General features: G+C 36.5%; 1 protein-coding gene across 3 annotated transcripts in view; it reads left to right on the top strand.

The window, feature by feature from the left end:
* The window catches only part of WWC3 (WWC family member 3), a 100,591-nt gene that overhangs the window by 52,949 nt on the left and 25,735 nt on the right, over positions 1-21,907 (top strand). For all 3 annotated transcript variants that reach the window (XM_084227184.1, XM_084227183.1, XM_084227182.1), the window contains exons 6-9: positions 2,106-2,235; positions 7,659-7,808; positions 9,812-9,885; positions 18,843-19,085. In XM_084227184.1, the coding sequence (XP_084083310.1) occupies positions 2,106-2,235; positions 7,659-7,808; positions 9,812-9,885; positions 18,843-19,085 (597 nt within the window). The remainder of the gene's footprint in view (positions 1-2,105; positions 2,236-7,658; positions 7,809-9,811; positions 9,886-18,842; positions 19,086-21,907) is intronic.

The following is a 21,907-nucleotide window of genomic DNA, read 5'->3' as shown; positions in this document are numbered from 1 at the left end:
CTCCTGTTAACTCTATAGATTTCAGAAATAGATCTTTATGAAAAAAGGAAAATAATTAATAGACAATAAATAACAGGTAATTTTGTTAGCTACTTTAGTCAGTTTGGGTTGCCAGCAATACTGATTTAAGCCTAAATATTTTTGGCAGTAGGAACTTCTCCAATTCTTTCCTTAAACAAATACCAATTCATAAGCTGGGCTCCAAAGTGGCGTCCAGGAACATGAATATGTGGATAACTGGACAGAAATCTGGTTGAAATTAAATAATTTCCTTTTCCTGAAATGCCACCTTAGTCCTGGCAAACAGTATAATGAGCAGTTGTGTAGAAGGCATTTTCATGTCTAATATTTGAATATAGTTCTTAACTTTACAGTTACCTTCATATAAAAATGTGCTATCTTTTATACGTGGCTTTTAGTGAGTTGGATTATCTGTTTTATCCTGGTTTTATCTGCTCATGATTTTAACTAAAAATTAGTGACGACTCAAAGAAACATTTTGAAAACAAAAACGAACAAACCCCCAGCTTTTATACACATGACATTTAAGTCCTTTCTTGTTCTTGAACCACTATTCATAAAATATTATATGTTTTCTTATGTAACTTGGGGAAATTTGTGTTCAAAGAAAAATCTTGAAATTCGGACTTATTTTGTGTCATCTCCAAAAGAGTAACTGTCAGAAAAAAACCAAACAAATTAAAACTGTATCAATCAACCTGTTTTTTCCCTAAATATTGTAAGCTACACAATAAAACCACAGGATTTTCATTTACTCCTTTTGATTTTTCATTTTACAGTTTTATTTTAAAACAAGTAATCAGATGTAAGGGGAATTGCACTGCTTGTATTTTAACTGGCAGAACAGGCTGAGAGACTCTTGTTGACACTCTTAGTTTAATGTAATAGGTATCTTGAAACTTGTTAGTTAGTCTCAATATTTTTAATAGAGTTTGGGTATGCTTCCTCTGCATGTATAGCATATCCTCTCCTATTGCATCTTTTTGTAGATTGATGTCCTTTGTCAGGAATGATGTGTGTTTTTATCTTTAATTCTGTTAACCTGACATAGCTTTTCCTGAAGCTATTTGTTCTTATCATTGGCCTAAAGTCCTTTACACTTACCACATTTTCTCTATATACATTCTTTTCATGCTAGATTAACAGGAAAATTTAGTTTTCCATATTTTAACAGGAACTTTACATTCTTTTCTATACTTGCTGTAAATAACTGGTTAAAACTCCATAGCCATTTGTTGTAAATCCAAGACCAAATAGTTCTTCTGATAAGTTCACTATAGTCTCTTGTCTTGTTCTTTATCTATTGATCAAAGCAAATTATCAAGATGATACACTGGACTAGTCTTCTGTATCCTGATATGTTGTCCTTTACTATTGTGAAATGGTGGAAAAAAGGTTGAAAACTCAGCCAGTGAATGTTAATATGTCAAGATGGAAACATTAGTATTCAGTACTTCAGTCTTCTGTCATAACTTGTGCTCCTGTTTCTTGCTTAAAGGTGTAAAATCTTCTGGGATGTTCCCATATCATGTTTTTCAGTGCGGAATGATAATGTCTTATAGATATCTTATGGAAAAGATAGACAAAGATGCCTATAATGGCAGGATAGCATTTGCAATAAAATTTTAGGCATTAAAAATTTCTTCCTGAAAAAATGAAATGTGTTTTTTAGAAACTTCTAAAGCAGGATGAAGTAGAAGCCTTGGAAGAGATACTACAATATGTGATGCTGCATGAAAAATATGACAGCCAGACTGCTCAACCTTTTGAGTTATAGCTATCTAGGTTAGTTTTAGGTTCATTTTGCTTTTGGTGCATGAAATCACCCACAGACATTACTCATAAGTAAGCTCTGCATTAGGATATTAAACCCAGGAAATCTGCTGCTTCTGCAGAACCTGGGTAGATAATTGCTTTGCTTTGTCTTTAGAGTGGTCTTGGCACTGAGCGCTGTGTTAATTCCAAGTAGAGTATCATTTTATTCCTGGAAATGAATGGTACAAGAATAAACAAGAGGTCTTAAAAAGTCCATGTGCTTTCTAATTATGTGAAAATTCCTAAATTTGTCTTTATATTTTCAACAGAATTGATCGTAAGATGTCAAATGCTCATACAAATTACAGACTGGATGAAGCACAAGCTATAATGAGTGAACTTCGAACCATAAAGAAAGCTATATGCACCGGTGAAAAAGAAAGGCAGGACCTTATGCAGGTAAAAAATATGCTGCTAAATAGTGGTAACCTACCTCTGTTTTCTTGCTTGGGATTGCATTGGGTTTACCAAGTTTAAATAAGAAAGTGGGATGGCCTAAATTGATTTTTCTGTTTGATAATTACCAATAGCAAGCAGTTCAAAAAAGATGAGTACTCATTGTCTATACTGCAAATACAGGACTTTATATGCATTTCATATTTTTGTCTTAAGTTTCATTTATCTCAGTGTTTCATTGAATATAGCTTTCTATTGTTGCTATATTGATAGTTGCTATGTAGTAATTACATGGTATTAAGAAAAAGCCTTTTTGATTTGTGGTAGTTTTAATTTTATTTTATGTCTCTTTGTATTACCTATAATGAAATAGGATTGAAAGTTCATGTGCTAAAATGCTTATCCTTGTGTCAACTATGTTTTTCCCTATATATGTATTTCCCCACACTGGATCTCTGTCACTGTCACACTTTTTGCCCCAAACTCTCAAGTTTGCGAGTATATCAAGGCTCTTGTTAGTTTCAAAATGTTCTCACAAAACCTTCAAATAGTATGAATAAATACAATGTATATGCAAGCATGGAATTGATGAATTAGAGCATGAGGATTGAGGGGAGATAGAAACCTGAGTAGTGAAACTTCTGAATGGATTCTGTGCCCTGCCTCGAGCTCTCAGTTGCGTGTATGTTATTAATGCGATAGGAGCTTGATCAAAGAACCATGATCATCTGCTGCCAAGGGACTTCACTCCAGACCTGCCTAAATATGCTGCATATACAGAGAGGTGATAAGGACACTTCTCTCCACCCAGGCTTCAAGCATTTGTTTGGAAGAAGGCATCTTTGTTACCTAAACTAGTGGGACCATACTAAATTACCATTGCCATGCAAACATTTTCTTTCAGTTTTCTCTGCAGTAGTGTTTTTCAGGTTTTTTTTTTTTTCTTTTCAGTTGTTAAATGATATGGGAAATTTATAATCTACATATAATGAATTTCCATAGTTATGCAATTATTAAGTCTCCAGTGCATTACACAAAGATCATCTGATGGACCACAGATCCTTGTTCAAGTAGACAGAACACAGAAGTCACTATGAAAAGTTTCTGCCTTGGCAGCTTTTAGCGTACTTGTAATTTTGGGCTGGCCAAGTTTTAAAGTGATTCTCAGTCTTCCATGTGCCTAGCTAGCAAGAACTGATTAGAAAGACAGTTCTTCATGGATGCAATAACACACATTTTATATGTGAGATCTTGGAGCAGTGTAACTACTGGCCTTGTTTTTACTTCTCCAGTAGATTTTTTTTACCTCTTTTCCTTATATTTTCAGTCCTCAGTTGCAGTAAATCCAGCTGTAAACATTGAGATGCTTTGAAAATCGTATTTGGTAAACCAACTTTAAATGTGCTTGCAGTTTCTTTAAATAGTGTTGCAGGAGTTAGAACTCTAGGATCAAGGATTGGGCAGTGCTGGCAGGACCAGAACGTCGTTGTTGCACAAAACAAAATCAAAAATGAAAGTGTTTCATCCTTCTTCATGGTTTTGTGATATACAGGAAATATAAGTCTAGGAAGTATCTTTTTTAAATTAATGACAATCTTTTGTGGTGGAATCCAATATTCCAACATTAGAGTATGTGCAGTCCAGGAGAATGTAGAAAGCAGTTGTTCCACACAAGTGTAGCATGCAAAACATTTTTTCATGTTTTGTTATGATGGCTATACAGAAGTAAATGCCAACATTTACAAGGTCTATAGTTGTAAAAATGGTGTATTTTTGCCAGCCTACTCTGCTCTGCAAAATATCCAGCTCTTTTTAAATTTTGACTAAAAAAAGTTACTTTTGGTGTCACCAAAGTAATCTGTGCTATGCCTTTTAATAACTATTTGAATATTATTGTCATAGATTTAGTTAGCTTTGTCAAATGAGTACAAGTCTATTTTAAATGTTTCCCTAATAGGTTCAGAATTCAATTTTTATTTTCCTATTAATATTGGAGTTGTATTGTCCTTGAAAGCACTACATTTTAAAGCTGCTGTTGTTCAGAAAACCTTTCTTAGGACATCTTTTTTATTTTGAAATTTGTTAATAGATGATTTAGAAGTAAAGTGTAAAAAATGTGGGTATTTATTTCAGAGAAAGGAAAAAGACTTAGTACTTTTTAATTTAGATCTGGCCAGTGTAAGCAACAGACCAAAACATAGTAGAAGTGACTCAGTCTTGTGTAGGTGCTTGGAAAATTGTAGCTGTTGTAGAAGTATGATAATTGGTTCAGTTGTGTGGGTGGGGGGTGGTCAGATTTAAATTGGATGCTGTGATTACAAATAAAGCAAAGTACGCATTGCTACTGCTCAGAAAAAGCGGGCAGACTTCTTATATAAGTTTGAATAATAAAGGTATATGGTTAGGTTCCTGAAAGCAGCATGTTTATTTCTCCTTCCCCAGCTCTTTCTTAATTTTGTTTCTGCTCAGTGTGTGTATGATTTTAAAATGTCATCTTTGGAGAGCAGTGGACTTTGGTTTTTGTAGGGTTTTTATTTCTTCTTTTTTCTTTTCACTTTGTTACCAGATAAATTGGCTAAATAGGTTAGATAGGAAGTGCACTGAAATTGTGCAGAGTGCTCCCAAATCAGATGGCAACAGATAATGGTGACATGACAGTGCTCATTTCTCCCTTTTTGGGTAAGTCTGGGCTAGTGTGCCTAGAACTTCACATTAACAGGAGGCTTATTTGGCAGTTTCTGTGGGATTGCCATAAACAATCCTTAAACTCAAGATGAAAGATGGATTCCTCTCTGTAGCTGGGGAGGAAATTACTCCTACTGTTTATAATAAAAATTATAAATTGTTTCTATCTAAAAATGTGCTAACTCCGGTTGTAATTTTCCATGTTAGGGTTGTTGGTGCCTGTTTTCACTCATCCAGCTAGAAGGACTTAATGCATTTATGCCTGCCCTAGGGCACTGTCATCTGTGCATGTAGATGTAAGTTAAGGTGATGCTGCTTGGTGATGGCCACCTGTCAAATGCTTTCTCATTTTTAAGTAGGGGCCAGGATTCAGCAACTGTGTCTGGATAGGAGGCCTGGCCAGCAGCCAAGTAGCCCTTCATTACCTGCCAGGGAGAATGCTTGAGGGCATCAGGAGCATACCAGGACTTCATAAAGTAGTTGAAATACAGGGAAAATTTAGATTTCAGTTCTGGCATCAGGATCTGTGGTATTGCACATACCTGTAACATAATATGTGTTAGCCAAAGATGGCAGATGGAACGTAACTTATTAGGAGAAACCTCAGGCTTTCTGAATCCTGAGTTTTTGTTGAGACAACTGGCTATGCTTTTCTGGGAAGAGGCCATGATCTGAAGTTATTATTTCTATGTTACAAATCCATTAGAGATCCCTCTTGATTCTCCATACAGCAGGAGTCTTGACAGGACTGGATGATTTCCAGTGAGTTTTGAAGACGAGAGTTAGACAGGAGTCTACAGTTTTCATAAAGTAAAAGTTGTGGGTTTTTTTCCCATGTTGTCAAGCAGTTCCTTTCACAAGGATAAAGGGACACTGGCTAGGGTTATCTTGGCAATGTAAATTGAAATTGCAGTTTTCAGGCTGAGAAGAAAATATATTTTATCCTTCATACTAAAATGACTCAGTTCAGCTGGGAGGTGGCAGAAGAATTGGCCTTTTTGGTGGACCCAAGACAAGTTAAGCTTCTGGAGGCAAGTGGTGGTAGCCTTGTTCTACTGCCAGCACATCTGGCATTGCTCTGTGCTGACCTCTCTCCTTGCCAATGCTGCTTGTGAAATCCCAGCCCCTCTCAGACCTGTAGAGAGCAGACAGAGACTGAAGAGGGAGCAGCACAAGCTGTCCCATACGTGGGATGTACCATGTGCCATTCCCTAATAGGAGGGAAACAGTGTGTGATTTAAAGGGCTGTCAGGGAGGAACACAGGGCCCCACTCCTGTGGCTGGGGAGCCCACTTGCTCACTCATCCTGTACCAGGCTGGGTGTTATCCCTCTTTTTCATTTCTGGTGGAGGCTGGCCAGGGGGAGGGGCTGGTATACGAGAGCAAAGGGAATGGACCACGTATGATGGAAATGGAGGCCATCAGAAAAAGCTGCATTTTCTGGTTAGTTTCAGGCCTGCTATATTTCCATAATCCTGGATGCTTCCTAGGCTCTGAAACCAGATGCCTTCATCTTCAGCATGGTCTTGCTTTTCTTGTCAGTAGCAAACAGTTGCTGGACTCTACTAATTGAATTTGATGTAAGAAAAAGCAGCATTGCTGTGTTACTCTTTTTAAACTAGAAGACTGAGAAATCTCCTGACAATTGGTTATGGACAGTAACTTCGCTTGTTGCAAATCACTGGAAGTCAGAGCCACTGAAATTCCTGACGACCGCCCTTTTCCCAATGCAATGTCCCTGACTGTAATTCAGACGCTAGAGTAAGCAGTTTTAGTAAGTTTCTTATGTGTATTTTTTGAACCAAATTTTTTGATTGTGTTATGATTTGTAGATTACTACAGATCTTCACATTTCTGATTTGGTCATTTTCCCCTCACATTTTTATATTGTCCTTTTCCCTGTGAAGGATGGATGAGAGGACAGAATGTTTTTCATTTTTGTGTGATGTGTAATGCATAGGATCTCTGTCATAAATGACAGCTGGTGATTTTGTAACTAATACTACATTAATTTTTGAGCAAGAGAGAATGCACAATGAGAAAGTAAAAGTGATACTAACAATTTTGTTGTTTTAAAGGTTTTTCGAGAGCCTGTCAGCCAAGCTTATATTGTCAAAATAGTTATTTTTGTTATTTTGTGTGATTCTGTCATATTCCCCTTTCCCCTCAAAGACTGATGTTTCTGCTTTACTCTGACAGTTTGTGTCATTGTCTAGACATTTCAGCGATGTCCCTTGCTTAACCCAAAGTGTAAAGTATCTCTTAACTATGTGAACCCTGGCTAGGAGAGCACAGGGATGATATCAGCTGTCATAAAAGTGCCATCAATACAAGGTATTCATCAAGTTGGATGAGATAGCAGTAGTGACTAAGGAATGTAACCTGTGCAGAAGATGGCAAAAGGGCAGGTGAATCACATTTGTCTTCCCTATCAGCTAATGTGAAGTTGACAGCTGCTAGATTTAAAGAGCTGCAAGCCATACAGAAGATAAAATATTCACAGATCTAAAACAAATAATATAAAGTCTGCTTACTGTTACATGGCTCTTTTAAAAGGAGAGGTTTATTCCAAAGCAAACCTTTTGCATGCTGGTAACACAACAATGAATTTTGCTTTCTGTAAGTAGCTCTGTATAGACAGAGCTACCAGTCTCTTTAAATAATTGAATTTTTTTTCTGTTATTAAAAAGTACTATAAAAACAATTTTTTCTAATCTTTCTAAATATGTCTTCTCCTTTAGAGCCTGGCCAAATTAACAGATGGATTCAGGAATAGCTGTTGTATTACAGATTCCCTGCAGGATCTCCAGCACAATTCTAGTTCACTCAGTGACTCCTGTTTACCTCAACAACACTGTGATGCTTGTTCTCAGACTGACATCACTGGAGAGGTATGTGAGTGTTCCTATGTGAAACGTTTGCAGTACAAAATTAGCTGCTTTTGAACTACAGCGATACAGTGTTATTTACTCTTTTAATTGGAGAGGTTGGCTGGTGCAGAAGGAAAAATCCAAAGCATTACTGGTGGTAAGGGAGTTGTATTTGCTTGTTGTTTCCACTGCGTGCAAGCAATGGGCTTGGGAGTTCTGCTGCGTGAGCGTGGCAGAAGGATGCAGGGGCGTGCCCGTGGGCAGTGGCAGATAAAGTCAGCTCCTGAACTCAGCCAGCCCAGGGAAGCACTTCTTGTGTTACCACTTTGGTGACTGCAGGTTCATCTTGGTGTAACAGCGTGGACCTCTTCTCTTCATGTTCCCAGCTCTGAATTACTGATACTTGTAATAAGGCAGGAAGGAAGAAAATTCTTTTGCCAGTTTGAAGTTGCAGCAGAGACATGATTTTGCTTGAGATGTTAGCATTGTGGTGGTAGTAATAGTTGTGTATTTTTTTAAACTTTATTTTTTATATCTTGTTTTTATCATGCTTGTATTCATTGTTCATATACATTGATGTGTAGTAGATCTCTGCTCCTTTCCTCAAAGACAGGAGTAATACTTTTTAGTCTCAAAGTATTTTTCTTAATCAACAAAACTTACGATGTAGTCTATTATACCTTTGTGCTCAAATATGCCTTTAAATATGATATTTGAGGAGGACATACTGGCATTCCTTGGAAATTGTTCTATCTGAATGAAATTGTGTACTCCAAATAATAGTAAGTAAAAATTCAGCTTGCACTAGTACTGTGGCAACGCAGTTGTTAGTCAGTAATAAAACATATGCCTCTGTGGATGACTGACACCAAAGCAAGAAGGCAACTTGTTTGTAGTTTGTTAGTATGGTAGTTTAGATGTTAGTTTACATTTAGTTAGAAATCATCTCATTGTTGGCTTTACCATCCTGTTTCTCATCTATTATAATCCTCCTTCACTGCTGGCTGGTTGTCAGATTGGATGTCTCCAGAAGGTCCCTACAGAAGAGGGAATCTTGTTTTTGAGAAAACTGAGCTGATGCTAGGCTGTCTTTCAGGGTGTTAGGTAGATGGTGTCTTCAGGCTGTCATTTTTCAGATGTGTGCTGGATGGGATTATTGAATTCTGAAACAAATGACCAAAAGGAACACAGGAGCATTTTCCCATTTGCAGTACACAATCTATGACAAGTACACTGTGGAAATTATGTTTATCAGGTAAAGGCTTTCTGTAAGGAAAACAAAAATACATAATTACCTGAATCTTTTCACAGAACTATTGTTAGTGCCATGTGAGTAGAAAAGAGAGGGAGTTTTTACCCATGGGATGATGGGGTCAGAAAAAGCAGCAGCCAGAGGAGAGCTCTGGAGGTGCAACAATGCTCTTGTGTAGGAGCTTGGGTTTTAACTATTAGACCATACACAAACTTCTGAGGAGGGAGGTGCTAATGCCCTAAAACAGAAATTGCTGTAGCAACACGATACAGTGGAGTTGCAACATAAATGCACGTTCTACAACTGCTTCAAGGATCAGGTGGGGTTTTTTGTAGTTATGTTTAAATGCACTTATGTTGTAGGTGCTGGGTAACACATCGCAGTACAGCGAGTGTAATCTGAATTGCTTCTAATAAAAGTATACATAAAATAGCAGAATATTACAATTAAAACACTCTTTGTCTTGTAGAATTGGATAAAGTTGAAAAGCTTTGGCCATTTATAAATGATTCAATATGCTAACCCTTGATTTCCATGTTAATTATTTATTGAAAGGGCTTATTTGTCTTCTCTGCTTTTAGCAATAAATTAGTTTTGCATTTTAAGGCATAAAATTGATTTTAAAAATTCTGTTACTACTTTAAGCATAGAGGTTTTTTTAATGAGTCCAGTAAGGAAGAATAATATATTCCTTTCATTATTGTGATGAGATTGTTTTTAACTTGTTTTTTTCTTTCTTTTTCCTCCTCTCCTTGCTCTTCAACTCTGCAAGTTTGGGTTTGATGACAAAACAAGACTTGTAGACAAAGTAAGGCTGAATTGGCAATATGAAGAGGCCAAGAAAAGGTAATTAAAGATAAATCTAATGTGTTTTATATTTACTTTTGTGATTAAAGTTTTCAAAGTAGAACTGGACCCAGCCTCCTAGCTGAAATGTCTTTGGGAAGACTAATTTGCTCTCTATTGAGTAGTTCACAGATAAGACCTAATCATCAGATTATGATATTTGTTTGCAGAGATAAAGCTAAATGTCAGCCCTGTTCGATGCTTGTATAAATGCCAAATCACAGTAGTTCAATTAAACTATTTTACATTTTTTCACCCTCTTTCTCAAACCTAGATATAAACAGTCTAAACTTAAACTAATCAGGCTGGTCTGTCAGGATACCCAAAGCTTTGCATACCTGTGTCTTAAGTTCAGTGCACTGAAGCCATGAAGAAGAAAGAATGCTGAACTTCCTGTGAGATAAATGAAGATGTTCAGAGCTGAACAAAAGGGTACATAAAAATAAATGTTCAAATTGGAAAAAAAGTCTGATAAAAATGATAAAAAGTGTTACTAGTATTACTTGAAATAGATTGATTCTTCACTAAGTCCTTCAGTCTAAATGTTTATTGTAAGTATTTCTTTGTGGAGGCCAGTCTTGCAGTGTTTTTTCATTTAGCTTATTGAAGTTTTAAAAGTACTTAAAGTACTTTTAAAGTACTTATCTCCTTAAATATTTTAGTGGGTCCTCATTGAACCTCATTGTTTTCAAACTATTTGCCACATATTCAGGACAATAGTGTGGGTACAGGTGATTACTTGAAGTCAGTAAATTAATGCACTTACAATTATTTTGATTTGTTCTGGTAGAATATTCTGTTACTTAATTTGACTGACGCGTAAAAGATTCAATATCGTTAACTTCAAAAACCATAGTTTTAAAATTTGTATAAATTAGGATTTCTTTTTCTTTTCAAGGTGCTCTATTCTGCCAGTTTTTTACATCTCTCAGAACAAGAATTAGAAGTTAAATTCTTTTGCCTCTTTTTGTTTTTTTTTTTTATATCATGGTGACTTTTTCTTTGGGGGCATCTGTAATGCTGTCACATGTCTTGGCAAGAATTGGAAGTTTATAGGCAGTACACCATTTTGTTGTTCTTGGAAAATTTACCCACATTTGGACACAATACAGGCTTCAAAAAATTAAGTTGGTACAAGCAAGTTAGGTAAACACAGCTAAATCTTCAGGATTTGTAACTTGAATGGAAGTCTGTGTCGTACATACTGTGTGTAAATACCAGTGACTATTACCTAATAAAGGTTAAATAATTGGGGGAAAAAGAACAAAACAAAAATGTGTCCTGTGTTTGCTCACAGGCTAACTTAGTGCTTAATAGTCCAGTGATAATTTAGCAACTTAGAGCTGCTGAAACAAGAATGATGGAATTTAGTGTTACACTGTTCAGTTTAACAGAGCCACTGATGCTGTGAAGATTGTATTAAAATATTTTTAGTTCAGCTTTCTGACATAGCTTTTGTGTGTTTTTCAGAACAATTCTCTTCTTGTTTCTTTATGACAGGGAAAAGATGTTTTTTCGGAGGGGGTGAAGAGGTGTTGGGTTTTTATGGGTTAATTTTTTTTTTAGTAGCAAAGCATTTCTCAGCTGAAAATGCCAAACATTTGTTTCTGCATGGAATGCAGTATTTCTGAACATCAGAAGTGAGCTGGTGTTTGATCTTAATTAAGTGTAGAAAATCTGGCTAACTAACCTTCCAACGAGAGAATGGTGATTGCAGTAAGAGTAGTTTTGCTTTCCCAGGATAGCAGCTCTGACAATGGTCTGTTATTTAGCAAAAGCATGTTAGTTGCTTTAAAAGAGTAGCCTTATTCTGCCCAGTATGTTGTACGGAAGTAATCAGCTTTCAGCTTTTGAGTGGAACTGCACAAAGCTCATTGCCCCTACCAGTTATCTCTGTGGTTGCATTCTTCATTTATCATGCATTCCTTCCCCTTAGCTTGCTGGCATTTCTGTAGGGCTTTTGTCTCTACTAAATATCTTTGTGTTCATTCTCCCTTGGCTGGTGAAATATCTACTGTTACTGCACAGTGTGGGTGACGGAATGTGCTGCAATGGATTAAATCTACAAAGTAGAAAATTAAAATGCTACAGTATGTCACAACTGTAAGGCAGTATATTGTCACTGCTTGCTTGTCAAGTGGGTGTTGAAACATACAGCTAATAAGTACAACTGACAAACTTTTAATGGGAGACTTAAAATGCACTGTAGTAGAAAAGTACGTCCTTTCCCTGGAAGGAAAGCAGGAAAAAAGGTCCACAAACTGAAGGACAGAGTGCTACATTTTCGTTGCTCTTGTGAATCTAGTCATATATAAGCAGAATATTTGCCTGATGTAAAGTCTTTAAAAATTAAAATATTCTCTGTATATGGAGTTTAAGCAAGGAAATGCAGGGATTTTTGAGTTAACTGCCTTGAGAAATTCAGGAGATGAGACTCAGTGATTGCAGAAGCGTTGGCTTGCACTCCCAAAATAGCCTTCCTCCCTTATAAAGGATAGTTTTATTTCAATTCCTCCTTCAAAAATCTCACTGACTGCTGAATGGTTTGGTCTTCGCATAAATTAAGACATTCACATAGCTTTTTTTCCCCTCCATCACTTTCCCACTGGAAGGAAGTTGGATGATTTGCAATTTAATTTTTCCCATGGGTATTTCAGATGTTGTACACTGTGGGTTCTGACATTTCCAGCATGCTGGGGAAGAGATCCTCTCCCCTGTTTCTGATCCAAGCTCTTGGAGGAGTTTTGTAAATTCTGCTTTTTAACTCACCAATCATGCTGAAAAGAGGCTCAATCACTTTTCTTCCGCTCTGTACTCTTCCCCCTCTCCCATTATTTCTAAATAAACTGTACCTTATTTCCATGAAATTTCTCCTCTCAGATCTGCCAGTGTGGCCCTCCAGAGAAGCAGGAGGGGGAGGGAGGACAGTCTTTTTGAACAGACAGCCCCAAGCTGCCTGGATAAATACTGTTTTTAGTTTCAGTTGCTATTTCAGTGAGACCACCTCTCATGAAAGCATTTGCACACTGGAAAATGTAGCCCTCCAGCACTTTTCTGAATATACTGCTTCATAGCACGAGAAATCAAAAGCAAATTGTTTTTCTTTGATAACTCTTAGGTTGTGCAGTTCAGTAGAATGATTACATGAAGTATATTAGCAAATGTTCATGAAATGTCATTGCTGCAGTACCTCATATCTTGTGAAGTGTGTTAATCAGTAGATGAAAAAAAATCCCTCCAATAAGAAGCAACAAAAGTTTTAGCTGTGGGGTTTGTTTGTTTGTTTTTTATTTTAATAGTCCAGTCTGATGGTAGCTAACTTTAATGAACTAAAAATACATTCAAACATCTTCAACCAGCTTACCTAGTTTGGATAGTATTTATTTGTATCTTTTGTGAACTTGAATTCAAAGATGTTATTTTTCCATTCATTTCATAGAGGCATGCAGTGGCTGTCAAGAGATTTATATTAGCCTTGAAAAAACCTTTTCCTCAGATATGCTTAATATTTCTACAGTTGTCTTTAAGGATGTTACTTCTTTCTGTTCAGTATAGTTTGTTGCAAACTTGTTTCATTCTGAAAATTAAATTTCACTTCAACCTTTAAAATCACTAGCGTAAGCAGAAGTGTGTCAGAGCAATTTGTGCTTACAGTGACAAAGTACATGTTGATTGGATATTGATAGCAACATTCCAGTACTAATACAATAACATAGTCAAGTAGTTTCCTTTTAAAATTTATTTTGTATAGGCAGGTTTCAAAGTTTAATTACTGATTCTCTAGTGAAATTCAGTGGATTTGTATGCTTTATTCTGCTGAACAAATCTGAAAATCTGATTTAAGGATGAAGTAATTTTTTTGATAGCACATAAATACCTGGCTCAGCGAAACCTAAATCTCCCAGTGTTGGTTTTTTAACATAAAATATTTTCTTCGGGTTATAAAGGGAGCTTGGACATGCTTTTGAATGTCTTTAAAGTTTTGTACTATTTCACCTGAGCATTTGGGAAAACTTGCTTTTGGCAGATTTTTGCAATTTTCGTAAAATCTGCAAAATGCCCGTGGACTCTAATGGTTTCATGAGTTTCTTAAGCCAATTTAAGACCTTGTTGTTATTGAATGAATTGGGTTGTCAGGAAGGCTGGGTATTGTACAGAGCCATACTTGCGTTGTGTGCCAAAGCTGCAGTGGCACATACTTGCAGGAACAGCCAAAATAGACACAGTGGAGAAATTTTATGAGCATTTGGCTGAGTTCCCCAGCTTCTTGTTCTTTCCATTTCTTTCTTTGTCTTTTTCTAGAGTTTCCCTCTTTGGATATAAATCATAATCCACACTCAAGAGGGTCTGTAAATACCAGAAATTACCAAGTTCTTACACCCTTCCTTATGTGTCTTCAGTCCCAAAGCCACCTCCGTTGGGTATTGCATGTGGGAGATGTTTCCTGAAGTGTCAGAGAACTGGGTCCAATTATAAGCCTAGGGAAAAGAGTAGGCAGGGCTAATTTATGTGATCTAGCCACTGTTTTCTTTCAAATAGGAACTAGAGTATTTTCTTTATTTTATCCCCCTTGGTCTTCTCATACCACAGATAACAGAGGTCTCAGTTCTAGAGTGTTGTGGTATGTCAGCCAAAAGCCTAGGCCTTTAAATGTAGAGGAGTATTGTTGGGTTTCCTTTCTTCTCCTTGTAAAATTTAAACCATGGTAAGTTTGAAGAACAAGTGCCAGCTATAGGATACCCGTAATTTGTCCATTTTACAAGCATGAGTTAATACCTTTGAATTGGTTCAGAGTATTTCCCTTCCCAAGACGCCTGTCTTGTTTATAGTCTGAGTAAGAATCTAACATGGGGTAAATTGTAATTGTAAATCACTCATCTCACAATGAGTGATTTTGACTCCCTTCTTATGCTCTATTTAATAAATATCCTCTTGAGCTCAGCAATATGACTTCATTAGTGCTGAAAGTGCTTGAAAGTGATTTTCTGGACATTAACAAAATCTTTAAGGTTCCCCAGGTATTTTCAGTGAAGGGTTGCCCTGTTTTGTCAGGGGGAGAGGAGCTGTGCAGAGCTATAATGATTCAGACTTGCTACTAAATTTTGTTAAATTATGTCTAATTAAATTTTGGAAATACATGCCTTTTTTTTCTCATGATGTAGTTTGCCTAATAAACTAGTGTCTCTACTGATCTTCATCCTCATGCTGTGTCTGCATTGTCTTGAGTGAGACATCCTTCTAGATACCTAAGCATGGCCATTTTCAGGGCAAGTGTGCCATATCAAGTCAGTGTTTGCTTAAGATCATCACCAGGTTAAACCTTTGTCATCCCATCTGTGCCCCTCCCTTAACAGGAACTGTTATGTTCATCTCAATTAGAAATTTTTAAAACCTGAATTAAGCACCAAGTTGGCCTGCTTACCTAGGGAACCAGTCATTTGATACCACCTACTCCAGTGAGGAATGCAAGCTCCCCAGCACTTGTTATGCAAGGATGGGAATGGGCAAAATGCCTGGAATGTTGATGGCTCAAAATTAACAGTTTTTTCCACAGGAATATGTTAAATGGCTGGATCAGTAGGGACCTCAGTATCTGGCATTAGGCCAGATAAAAGCACTCTTTTGCAGTCACTACAGTCAAGAAATAGTATCTTTAAAGTACTCATTTGGAAGGAAAAATGTGTTTGAAAAACAGAGGCTTCATTAAGGATCCTAAGTTTTTTTTTTTTCCACTTTAGGTTGCAATCTATGTCAAGTCATTGATTTAAGTGGATATTTTAAGGCAGGTTAATATATGCACTGAGTTTGACAACAGCCATTTTCTTCTAACACAGCAGCAGTGAGGATGGCTGGTGTAGTACAGGCATAAAGTCTGGCATAGGCAAGCATAGTGAAATGGCTTATTCATGTATTTATTGTGATTGGAAGAAAAGTTTGTGTTTGAGGAGAGAGATTGCAGTTATGGAACATACTTAAAAGGACTTTTTTATTAAGTTCTGAGAATAACTAAACATGACTACTCTGATTTTTTTTTTTTTTTTTTAATTTTGGGTGAAGGAGACCATAAAGGCCTTAGGGGTGTCTTCTATCCACTGAGATAAATATTCAAAAGTTTGTCACTGGTAACTTCTTGGAACAACTTACCATACAGAGGGATTCCCCAGTGGAAAGCAAGCAACACAATTGCCCCAAAACTTCAGTTCATGTGCAGGAAATAGAGGTTGCAGAAAACTGGCTTATTGGTGCTTCAACAGATTCCTGTGTTATATAGTCTTTTGTGCCTGCTTTTTGTGTAAAGGGAAAACTGTAGAAACAAGAAGAGCTAGCTGAAAGAGCTAGCTAAGAGTGTCGAGGGAATCAAAGTAAATACCTAATCAGATTTTGGAACTCTTCAGTGATACAAACCTTGTCCACAGCAGTACTTTCCCTTCTTTAATAACAGTATAATTAAGTTATTGTATGAGAACTTCCTACTTTCAAAGGAATTGAAGGGAACCATAACAGAAATTGAAGGGAAAAAACAAACTTTAAGCTGGAATGTCATACACAAAGGGAGTTACATGCTCTCAGCAAGCTCAAGAGTCTAAATTAAAACCTCTTGTGGTGTTTTACTCCACAGACAAGTGGAATCACTGATTCACTAGCACTGACAGAGGGGGCTCTCTTCCCTGATCATACTTCTCTCTTCCTTGTTGCCTTATTAGTGTTCATTTGTACCTGTGGTCTGCTTCTTAATCAGCTCCCCCTGCAATCTAAAAATAACTAGCAAAGCAATTGAGAGTGTTAAAATGCAGGAAAGGGTCAGTCCTTCTGCTGTCTTATGAAGAAACACAGAGACTTCAGATGAATCTCATCTTCTTTTGTCTACAAGCTGTGTAAAAGCTTATGAACACAATCAAATAGTCCAGGCTCATGTGATTCACACTTGCTTGCCAAGCTGTGATAACTCAATTGTACCGGAATTCTGTGATTCTGTTGAAAGGATCTTGAGTCCTTATTTGTTTCATTTGGCACTGAACACCTGAAAATCAAGCTCTATGTTCTTCAGGAGTGTTTACTGAATATTTAACAGCAGAGCAGCCTGGGTAGGAGAGAGAAGGGATCCTGACCTTGCTTGCTCTTCCTGGACCTGACATTTGGTCAGTGGGGCGAGGTGCTCTTCAGGAAGCTGCATCTGGAATTCATACACAATAGCTGAAGCGTGAAATATGTAGACTGTATGTATCGATCCACAATAGTGCCTTCAGTAGCTATTGGCAGGAAGTTTGTTATTAATGCAAGGAGGAGGAAATGGTATTGAAGGGCTTGATAAAGTATTCTGCTTTAGACAAAAATGTGACATAATACCCAATTTCTTTACTTGCTGAAATGAATTCTAAGGGGGGTGGGGAAATTGCAGTGAAATTCTTGTTCATATATGGATGCAGTCACTGCAAAATTACTTATATTGATAGTTTAATCCCTTCCCCCAATAATAAGATGGCCAAATACTTCCCAGATGTCAGTAGGAGATAAACCTTACTGCATGAGCTTTTGTTTTCAGATGAGAGAAGCGTTGTCTTTGTCATATCGATGCCTTTTCTTTTGTTCATAATACATTAACACACTGTGAATCTTCTGTTTGTGTGTTATGTGCCTTTACCTTGCTTTTTTGTTATTAATTTTCTTTCTTACCAGATATTTTTTGAAAAAGATTATTTTAATTAAAACCAATGAGCTATATCCCACTTTTATGGCTGACTTCAAAGTGCCTTTGTTTATTTGTTTATTTATTTGTTTTATTATGTGCCCTATTTATTTAAAGGGTAGTAATCTTCTAGAGGTACTGATCTTTGTTTGAATGCTACCATTACAAAGAGAAGATAAAACTGAGGTGTAAACTGCATAAATGTTGTACAGTTCTTGAGTTTCAAATGTTCAAAAATCAGAAAGCTAGATTTTCTCTTACCTCTAATTTTAGCTGTTAAATTCTAAAGTGTCTAAATTGTCATTGCAAGACAAACATAAATACCTAACAGTAAGTGTTCTCCCTCTTATGCCAAAAGAAACATTCATGAAATGTCTAGCTTTAGTGTTCTTGGTAATACTGATAGGAGTTCAAAATTTGTTTTTAAAAGAACATTTTCTTAAAATGTCAGCTGTGGAATTATTCTTAAAACTGTTGTTTCATGTAATGGTACAGCATGTTGAGGTGCAAGAAACTACGTCTAACTATAAAGTGTACCAGAGAAAAAATCCCAAGTTAACTTATTTAATTGCATATTTTATGATAGAATCATGTAAAGCCACTTGTATTTTGTAACCAGTAAATCTTTTTTTCCAGGCTGATGTTTCTGTTTTAATGGCAGCTTTAAAATTTTTTAAATTTGTTATTTAGGGTAGCCTAATATTTTCGGCCCCTTGAACCATTCCTCTACGAGGTGGGACATGATTGTATGGACCTGTTGTCCCTAGTTAAGTGTCTCACCTTCAGCTTCTTCAAATTCTTACTGCACTTTTGAAATCCCAGTTTAAGATCTGATCTGTAGAAGAAGGATGAATAAGAAAATGTTCAGCTTCATCAGCTGTACAGGCAGTAAACTCGAGCTCTAAAATATTAATTGATTTATTACAAAATGAGAACGGTGTGAAGACAGATATTGTCTATACAGTAGATAAAAACACTGTAGTTCTCGCACATCTACACATGTAGGAACACTTGCAGTTGTTTGCTGTTTTAAAAATACACAAAACAATTAAAGAACTTCTAAAACCTATCAACCAAAGACAACCCTCCAAAAACAAGCTCACCTCAAAACCCAGAAAGAATCCTCCCAAGCCCCTCTAAATCCTCCCAAGCCCCTCTTGGTTTGATATCTATAAGAAAAAAGGCACAGACATTAACAGGCTTCACGTTCTGATATATTTCCTTTTGTCTTCTCTTCTGCATTTTGAAATATATTTATTCTCCTTTAAAGAGTTTCGAATATACAACAGCAGCTGGCCTTGCTGGATAATGAATCCTGGCCAGGAATGGCTGAAGCAGACAGGGACCGTCTTCAGCTCATCAAGGAGAAGGAGGCTCTTCTCCAGGAGCTTCAGCTCATCAGTCAGCAGAGACGATCCCCAGAAGACATTGCACGTTTGGAGGAAGAAAAAAGACGCTTGGAGGATGAAATTCAGCGAGCTCGAGCAACATCTGCTCATGGGGCCACTGAAAGGTTTGGGAACTTGAATTGTTTTCTCCTCTATTGTGAGATCTATGTAGGTAGCTTCAAAAGGAAAAGGAAGGAATTTCATTGTGTTTAAGAAAAAAAGTAAGTTGCTAGGAAAAAAATTAGTTTCAAAAAAGTAGAAGACCACTCCTGTCACTATTTAATTCTATCTGTCTTGAACTTTTCTAAAGCAGAGTCGCAGGGATGTCGACTAGGTTGTTTTCCTTTCATTCATCTAAAAATTCTGAATAGAAAGAAGAAATCTGAATAGAACCTTGAAAGATGCTTGGAATAGGTCAGAGTGATACTGTCTGATAATAGAGACCTGAATGACAGTACTTGGATAGTGAAAGATTTTTCTGTTCTTTGCAGTGGAGTAGTAGTCATCTCCAAAAGCATCAGAACAAAGATTCTTTGCTATATTTAGTTTCTGGCCTATAACAAGAAAGTTAAATGATTATGGTTTTGCTGCCTTTTATATACATTTCCTTTTCATTTGCAATCTCAGTGGTGGGAACATATTCCACAGAGAACATAGTAAGCAAAGTCATTCTTGAAAACTTAAAAATCAAGTTATATATAAAATAAACAACCCAAAAACATATTAGTGGAAACTCAGTGTTTATTTCAAAGTTGCTTAGCTTTTCCTGTAGCCATAGAAAAGGACAAAACCTCTTAATCTCTTTTTACCATAGACTGCTTCCAGTGAAAGCAAGAAACTGCTTGTTCTTGCTTCTCATAAATAGTGGTAAAACCTCAGCTTGACACTTCAGGAAAACCTACAAGAACCAGCTTTAATGTGATCTGTGTAAAGGTTAATATTTACACAATTAAGACACTTTAAAAATATTTGAAAGTGCTTTCCATGTACAGATTTTGACAGCTTCAGTTTCTTTGAAAATGCTTACCTCAGACAGCAAATTCAGGCAATAAATAGAAAATTCACAGCCAGCCTACAGGTCAGTGTAATATATTTTGCAATTTTTGCCATATCATTACATTCGTTTTCCAGCTTAAACTGACAGAAAAGGGAGTTCACTTTACTCTGTCGTGTAGTAAGTTTTATTTGTTGTTTTTGAGCTCTCATGTTAGGTAGTGCATACTGTGTTGGCAAGAAGGCTAAGCTATTTTTCCATGGCTGTGGAAACCAGCATTCTACTGTGGTACTTGGTATTTCAAATGCTAGCAGAAAGTTGAGCAGAAGTTAGAATAATACTGATAGACACTCTTTTTTATGACAAATTGGAGGAAAGCTTAACTATTAGTAGCCCTGATTTTGTTTTTTTGTTTTAGACTCAGAAATAACCAAAAATATTTCTAATTCTGCTTTTGTATTTCCACTTTGTTCTAATTGTGAAATACGAAGGTGTTTCTTTCTTAAATAATTAACACTTCTGTTACTGAGTTTTAAAGGCACTGAGTCATGCACTGATCAGAATGAACTTAAAATCTGTATGACAGAGGGTTTTGTTCTTTGTTTTTTTTTATAGTGTTGTTTTTGTTAATATTGGCTGACAGCCTTAGTTGGAGGCATTTCTTACCTTTTAGCACAGGTACCTACCCTTCAGCATTTATCACTATGGACTGTAGGTTCCTAAGTTTGCTTTTTACTGTAGATGGTGTGAATATCTCTGCTTTCACCTGCAAGCTTTCGAATCAGTTTAGTTTCTTGTGTACATTTGTCCTTTTCTTTTTGGTTCCTGCATGCAGTGCCTGTATGGTGTAAGTTTGCATAGCTGGGCTGCAGCCTTCCTTGTGCCTCTAGTTAACCTGGCCTGGGGTGCACAAAGGGAGGAGAAAAGCTTGAGAGGTGCTGTTTTATCCAGAAGAACTGGATAAAACAGTTTTATGTTGATTTTAAAATCCTTTCTGTTGATTTTTAAATCCTGTTCATCAACATGTTGCATTCCAACAGCTGTCTTTGCAGCTGAGGAAGGTCTGAGGCAGCCCATTAACTTTGATCTGCTTTCTCCAAACTGTTTGTCAGAATCTCCATTTCCAGCCACCTTGTGATGTAGGGCTGGAGCTGTAACTTTCCTGGACATATAAAATGTACAACACAAACCAGAATACTACTGCTGATATTATCTTGAAGTTCAGTGGTTGGACTGGGAAAAACAAAACATCAGGAATATAATCCTAGGTCCAGAAAAAGAGTAGATGGTAGATAAAATCTATTATTTGAAATTCTAGTAATGTCAGAATACTGAATTTAAGATATCTTTTAGGTGTGTGAGATCGTGAGATTGATGGCATTAAAGTTACATCCCATTTGTATTGTGATAGTGGTACTGACTAATTCAGCTGCTTGTTATTAGAATGGGTAAAAAATAAGTTGCAGCTTGAGATTTTTCTCATAACGTTGTAGTTAAGATGCTGTACTGACTGCTTAAATATAATGATAAATAAATGCACCTGAAACACATGGAACAAAAGCTTAGATTTGACATAGGTGGTTATGCTTAACAGAAGTCCTTCAAAAATTTTCTTTTTATCTTTGAAATTTTACACTAATTGTCTTGGAATATTTTTTTTTTTGCGACAAGGTGGAAGGGCACAGTATTTTAATAGCAGAATCAGGTGGATGGCAAGAGAAGAAAAATAGTCTTGTAGAGTCTGATATTTTTACCTAGGACTTCTTATGACAACTAATTGCTTTAATGTATTTTTCAGCATCATGACTCTTACATTATGATTCAGTTACTTTTCTTGTCTGTGAATTCTCCTGGAGTCTTCGTTCTTGTGTTCTTGCTGGAATTACCATCGTTGCATATGAGAGCATAAGTTAAAACTTTTCATTAAACAGTGTAACTTTTTTTCAGTATTCC

This window comes from Fringilla coelebs (genome assembly GCF_963513975.1).
Source record: "Fringilla coelebs genome assembly, chromosome: 2".
NCBI lineage: Eukaryota > Metazoa > Chordata > Aves > Passeriformes > Fringillidae > Fringilla > Fringilla coelebs.
This window is presented reverse-complemented; position numbering and strand designations above follow the sequence as displayed.